At 42.6% G+C, this 7,369-nt stretch overlaps 1 protein-coding gene across 2 annotated transcripts in view; it reads right to left on the bottom strand.

Moving 5' to 3' along the window:
- Positions 1–7,042, bottom strand: part of SLC8A3 (solute carrier family 8 member A3) — a 163,002-nt gene extending 155,960 nt beyond the window's left edge. For both annotated transcript variants that reach the window (XM_019552233.1, XM_019552231.1), the window contains exon 1: positions 5,220–7,042. In XM_019552233.1, coding sequence (XP_019407778.1) covers positions 5,220–6,985 — 1,766 coding nt within the window. In that variant the 5' untranslated portion in view covers positions 6,986–7,042. The remainder of the gene's footprint in view (positions 1–5,219) is intronic.
- Between the last annotated feature and the right edge of the window lie 327 nt (positions 7,043–7,369).

Genomic DNA, 7,369 nt, shown 5'->3' on the forward strand with positions numbered 1-7,369 from the left:
CCCAGCTGACTTCCTGCCCTTTGGGCAGGGGGCTGGACTCGATGATCTCCCGAGGTCCCTTCCAGCCCTAATGTCTATGAAATCTATGAAATATGAAATCTACAGTGGTTCAGCAGGACACCCACAACCAAACGAAATGTAAAAGTTGGATGGCAAAGCAACTCTTACTCAAAATCATCAGGGAAGAAAAGTGGGTGAAAAAGCAATATACACGTTATTTACAACCCCTTGCTGCCCAGTAACTATGCTTAGTCATTGTTTGAAAAGTTGTATCCCCGGGACTTAAAAGCTGCCATTCCTCAGGCTACTGCCAATAAATCTCTCACTGGCCAACCAACCTGTCCTAATATGCTTGTCCGTTAATGAAGGATTGGTTCTGTTATACCTTGTTGTGCCTTTAGCGCAAGCTCTACATAAAAACCACACATGGAAACAACCATAAATTGTGACATACATCTCATCCAAAACTCAGTGCTGTTCACAGATTTGGCAGGCCATTTTTACTACCAGTTTAACATTACAGCTTCTACTGACAACCAGTATCCTTTCTGATCCATAAAATACTATCCACAAAACCTTAGGACTGGAGCAGACAGCTATGCTACAAGGTGGACAATGACATTCCCTTCCCCCAAAAGAATTAATCTCTAAGCATGTGCCAATCCCTGCAGATCCCAGGAACGTTTGCAATACCAATGGCAAGGACATACATTTAAATGTGCCTATTGGCCTAATTCTGCATTGAAGTCAATTAAATTGTACCTAGCAACATAAGCACAGCATGTATAATTTGGCCCTTGTTTTCTCATTGGCATCCCACTTGGCTCCTAGCAGCTCACATATTATCCTAAACTTTCAAGAAAGTCAATGGACAGATTTAAAGGAACAGACAATAAAATAATTATAAATTAAAATACTGTCCCCACCCACTGTTATTGCTAAAGCTCTTATACAAAGGAAAAACTACTTTAAAACAGATTGGCTTTTCACCACCAATTCTGGCTGCTTTCTTTTTTATTCTTTGTGTAATTAGGATAAAAATACGTTAGTTTCACTTCTGATTCTCATGGACAAGGACAGGGGCTCCCAAACTGTGATACATGTACCCCTGGGGGTATGCAAGGCATCTCTGGGGGGGTATGTGGGAGAAATTGTGTAATGGCAAATTTAATTTTCATTATAATAATAATTGGCATTTAAGGGTCTAAAATACGACAAGTATGCTGGTAGGGATACACAGGCAACTGGTAAATCTGGAAGGGGGTATGCAATAAGAAAAAGTTTTGGAACCTCTGGACTAGGACAGATTGCTAGATCTCAAACCATGTAGCCTGAGAAAAGTTTACAAGCACAGGGAGGCTGGGAGGGAGAGGGGAGGGAAAAGGCAAAATATTTGCTTCCAACATCAATAAAAATGTAAAGACTAAAAGAAATGAAACATGCACACAATTTCACAAATATGGTTTAGTTATCTTGGGGGGGGTTGTAACTTAAATATTGCCCCTAATCTATTTGATGATGCCTTTTTAACAGATTAGAGGGAATAATCCTCACAACAGCTGTTCAGGTTGTGTAAAATTGCGAAACACAATCAGACCTAATGTCAGAAGTTTGTATTTGGACATCACAAATGCATTACATTATGTGACAGCACCAAAACACTGAGTCCTGTGTGATCATTCCCCTTTCTCAATAGATAACTGTGGTTTATAGCTATTCACCACACATGCACACACGCACACACACACTACATCAGAAAACAGCACCCCCACCCCCACCACAGCAGGTTCTGGAGAGACTTGCTCTCTCTCTACTCCCACCCAAGATGAGTGAGGAAACTTTGACCATATTAGTCTCGAGAGAAGCAATAAGCAAGACCCAGTGGCAGGATCCATCCCCTTCCCTTCCTTTAATTTAAGTGTCAACTCAACTGCTTTTTAAGCCCATATCACATTTACTGGGGAATACCAGAGTTTAAAAACCTGAGATATTTTTAAATCTTTATAAATGTAAGTGAAATGTACTATACCACTCTTTTTGAGGGAATGCATTCAGTGTGATCATCTCCAGCCATAGGCACTAGGAATTTGGTAGCAGATAATGCCTACTCTATGGTCTTTGCAATTTGTAGCACCTTATATTCCATCCTTGGAGATTTTTAAGAACCAGTTGGACTAGATGACCTTGTAAGGTCCCTTCAACCCTAATTTTCTATGATTCTATGTTAAACTCGGATATACTTATGCTGGCGTAGGCTTCCAGCCTCTACAAACATTTAATGGAGCCTAAATTGGTTCAACTCTCATGCCAGTGAGCACGGCAAAAGTGCAGACTGAAACGCCCATAAGACTTTCAGCTATTATTATGTCCATCTCCAAAGGTCAGAGGGCCTGGACATCTCTGTGGCTTCAATTCCACAGATTCCCACATACGCATAACTTTATTATTTGAGTAGTCCCACAGATTTCAATGGGACTGATTAGCATAGTAAAGCTGAGCCCTGGCTTACATGTTTACTGAACTGGGACTTCTGTGCATGTTATGTCTTTCTGACTCTTCTGAGAGCCAGAGGCCCATTAAAATGATGCTGCAAAGGGAACAACAATTGGGAGAAGGCAAGGAACTGGGAAAAATGCCCAGCACATGAAGAAATATACCGTACTATAAAGAAGGGACTGGAATCCAGGTCTCCCTCTCCATAGTGATTAGGTGAGTTCCTTAACCACTACGATATACAGTCATGGTCATTCTTTCCCCACACCCTCTGGTCAGTCTCTTCCCTGTTTCCTAGCTTAGACAGCTCCCCACGCAGTGTGCTGGCATTTATGGGTTCCATTCCCAGGCACTTAAATCTCTCCATGCAGCGTAGAGGCACCTTGCCTGGGGCTGCAGATTCTGCTTGGTATCAAGGTTCTTAAAAATTAGATGTTTGGCTACTCAGCTTTGTGATGCCCGGGACCTTCTGTGGAGGTAGCCCTCAGTATTTTCATACAAAGCCACAGTGATCAAACCCCACCCCAGATCACCCACACTTTGTTATTCGGGACAGGTGAAGTGAGTTGCATAGAATCATCACAGGCTCCTGCAAACAAAGTCTGAGTCTTAACCAATGACGCCCTTGGAGAAAGTTCAGATCTAGATCGGAATTCTGCCCCATCAGCCCATGTCTGATCTCAACATTTGCCCCAAATTATTTTTCCCCTTTAAGTAAAAAGAAAAGGGACGGGGGATTAACTCACCATCCATCCCTCAACGATTACATGTTCTCTGCACATGCTGTGTCCATCTGAAGCAAAACTAGCAAAACAGGAGAAAAATGTTCCCTGAACTTCCAGGTCAAATGGAAATAACAATGATAGAAAATGTCACTGCAGAAGCCTGGCCTCACAAGACTGCCAGCACAATATTTAAGCCATATACATTTGGAGGGGTTAATTTGTGGTTCTGCTGTGAGTGAATTCCATGGAGTTTCAATTGGTTACACTAGATTAGAATAAGCAGTTGAAAGCACACGTCCTTACCCAGTCTCAAACTTCAGACTCTTGAATTTCATTGATGACTAGTTACTATCTGTTCTAAGTGTAAAGTAACAGAATTGTAACACTTGTCCTCCAGCACAATTGCATCTGGAAGCTTATGTGGGAACTCACCACATTCGTTCATTAAGAGTAAGTGTAGAGTATCATGGAAAATTAGGGTTGGAAGGACCTCAGGAGGTCATCTGGTCCAACCCCCTGCTCAAAACAGGACCATCCCCAACTAGATCAGTACACCCATTTACACTCCTAAGCAGAATTCTGAGTTGAATTCTGACTCGAAACAGTCCTTTCTCTGGCTGGAAAGGTCCCTAAATTTTGCTTTGTATGAAAACGCCATGCTACAGAGCTGCACAGGTACAGTTGCAGTGGTTTGGATCATCACTTTAGATTACTGTAATGCTTTTCTCAGGGGAGAGTCCCAGGTAAACAAACTTGAATAGGAAGAATACTGTACTTGGAGAGGATCACACAGAAGGCAATACAGAAACTGAAAATTTACACCATTAGTTTAATCCTCATGCTAAGCTACTAAAAAGAATGGGCATATGGATAAAGTATTGTCCCACTATCACAGTACTAAACAGAGGCTGCAAGGGACACACAACCTAGAATTAGTGCTTAGTATACAATTCTGGCAGAAGGGTGTGCATTGCTGCCAGTTGTATGCCTTCAGCTGCCACACAGATCAGCTGGTTGGATAAGCAACTAAGGGAAAGAAAGAACACATGGGAAGTGCTCCTTGTTAGGTAAGTAGCTCTGATTTTCCTGTGTGTGCATGTGCAAGAGACAGCCTGATTTGGAGCTATTAATTTGGGAGGTGTGGTTTTCATTAAAGATACCATTGAAAGTATTCAAAGGAGACATTTCCCTAAACCAGTTGGCGTATTAGCCCTTTGTTCTCTCCTCACAATTAACACTTTTATTATAGGGGAAATTCAACCCTTAAATTGGTCTCCATGGGGAAAGGAGATTAAAGGAGATCACCAATAGAACAGAGGTCCAGTTTCGTGACCAAAGGTCTGGTCCTGGAATTATTCCTCACGCTATCTGAGGATAGAGGTTCAAAACAATCCAGTGTCCAGTAGCTCCCATTGGTCTCTAGTGTCCTCTTAGCTCTTTGGAAGAGATTTTGAAAAATGTTCACCATTGGGCTCTCTCCCTCTCCTCCCACTGAAGTGAACAGGAGAAGAACTGGGCCAATACTGTTTGATTTTAAAAATTCCACCTTATTTAGGCTTGGTTGAACATCTGTCTGCTTCTGTTGGCAGTAACTAAATGGAACTATTAACCTGACTAGGGATCAGGCACTCAGACACCTCTTGTGCTCTACAGACTACCACATTTACTATTCCTGGAATTAAAGAATAATGAAAATGGCCAAGTAAGGTCTTAAAAGTTCTGTTAATTGGTTCAAGTACAGGATTTTAGAGACTATATTTTTCTACTCGCTGGTAACATTTCCAAGCCCCCAATTTGTTACTCCAGGACAGGGGAAGGACAAGAAGTCCTAAGCACTTAGATCCTGCTGTAGGGTTCTTGCCTGGAAGAGGTAAGTATGGAAACCAAAGGAAAGCTGGAGAAACTGGCCCATTATCTGTTGTCTGCATTCACCTGTGAAAGGGAAATTTGGGATTAACCACAATAACTAGAACAAGTAACAGAAATGAAGGGGGTACTTACACAGTTTCATCATTTTTGAACTCCAGCTCCCCAAAAGTATCTTCAAAATCCTCTCCACCTCCTTTTGCTGTCCCTTCCACTGTCCTAAATGGGACTATGACTGTACCTCGAGCACCTGATGTCCTTAGGACTTTCACCTCCATCACACCGATGCTCTCACTGACATGTATCACATCACACTCAAATGTAAAGATGCCTGCATGGTCATCATCCAAAATAGTCACCGTGGCTACACAAGGAGAGGAGAGTATGGCCTTTGGGTAGGGTGAGCTGTTGAGCTCTGGAGTTTCCTCCACCTCTACCACACGGAGGTTACTGAGGCGCACAAAGAAATGTTCATCTTCCTCAAAGATGTCATCATCAATAATTCCTACAGAGAACTCCTTCTGGGTCTCCCCCGATTTCAGGACCACAGTTCCTTCTGTGAATTCATAGTCAGCACCAGCATTGGCAGAGCCATCCTCTGTTTTGTAGTCCACATAGATGGTCTTAGATATGTCTCCTCCCTTCCGTACCACTGTCAAGAGGACAGCACCACAGTTCTCCAAACACTGGTAGGAGCAAGGGTCAAAGCACACTCTGGAGATGAATTCCTCAGGCTCTTCTGGACAAATCTCATGCAAACTGGTACTCTTCTTGGCTTGCTCAGCTGCATGCTTCTTCAAAATGTTGCCAGCGCCAGTCATCATTCTGGTAGCCTGGATGCGATAAAAAGCTCTGCTTTTCTGCTGGTGAGATAGGGCATAATAGTTGGCCATCTCTACCAGCTGGTCCAAGTCCTTTTCTGGGTGCTTTTGCTTCAGATCCTTGAGGATTCGGATCATCTCTTTGCGAGATTCATCTACCTCCTTCCCCTCCACAGTCACTAAGTTTCCATCCAGAAAGTGGGAGTTCATCATCTTGCCATCCATTTCAATTCCCTTGGTGTGATCACCTTCTGATTCTATGATAATACCCCTGTGCTTGTCGGTGCGGTATCTTTTGTGCATGTACTTATAGAAAAGCAGCCGTCTGTCTGCCACCCATGCCAGAAGGACGCACAGAGGGAAGAAGAATAGAGTGAGCAAACCTTCCCACACCTGTACCACACCTGGGGAAAAGACTGCCAGGATCATGTACAACCAGATATAAGCAAAGATGCTCCAAGCAGCTGTGACAAAGAAAACGCGGAGGTGTTTTATCTTTCGGGTTTCCCCATCAGGAATCACATAGACACAAATGGCTATGATGATAAACATATTGAAAGCAGCACTACCAACAATGGTAGAAGGTCCCAGGTCTCCAGCTATGAATCCATGCCCACAAACTTCTATCAATGAGAGAAGGATCTCAGGAGCAGAGGAACCCAGAGCCATGAGAGTCAGGTTGGAAACAGTTTCGTTCCAAATCCGAATAGTTGTGGTAGTGGTCTCTCCATTGGGCTTCTTGATTGTAATTTCTTTCTCTTGTGATGTAATGACTTCTATAGATGCCATGAACCGATCTGCAATGATGGAAACTCCAAGGAACATATAGATAAGTGCTACAAAATAAACAATTACCCTGGCAATTTTGTCCCCAAGGGATGGGTTTTCTGGGTACCATATTGGCAAGATCACGCCCTCCTTGCAGTCAAATGATCCTGCACATGAGTTGTTTTGTCCAATATTTGGTGAATCTCCAGTCAAGCCAGCATCCACCTGCAAGCCATGCAAAAATAGCACAAAGGTAACGAGCCCAAAATGGAGGAAGGCTGAGGTGAGGGGCTGCAACCTTAACAACGCCATACACAAGATTTAGCTTCTGTTGTGTAGATGCAACAGGTCTTCTTATTACAAGGCCAGAAATCTGAAACAAATAGAATAGAGATGGAAGAAAGCATGAGACAAAAAGAAAACAAGATACAATGTTCTCCTCATTCACACACACACACTTCAATATCTGAGAAATAGTGCTAGAAATGCCCAAGCTGTTTCTTTGTTACTTAGTAAATTGCATTTACCATTAGGGGAAACTATTACTGTAAGGAGCAAACTACTGGTGCTGCTTTTGGAGTTTAGATGCTGAACAGGCAAAGATGAATTGATAAGTAATCTCACAAAGATTCAGATGATTTTTTTAATAAAATACTCTGCCCTGATCCAGCTCAGTCTAAAAAACACAAAATCCCT

This window comes from Crocodylus porosus, unplaced genomic scaffold (genome assembly GCF_001723895.1).
Source record: "Crocodylus porosus isolate Cpor-Errol unplaced genomic scaffold, CroPor_comp1, whole genome shotgun sequence".
In the NCBI taxonomy this organism is placed as follows: domain Eukaryota; kingdom Metazoa; phylum Chordata; order Crocodylia; family Crocodylidae; genus Crocodylus; species Crocodylus porosus.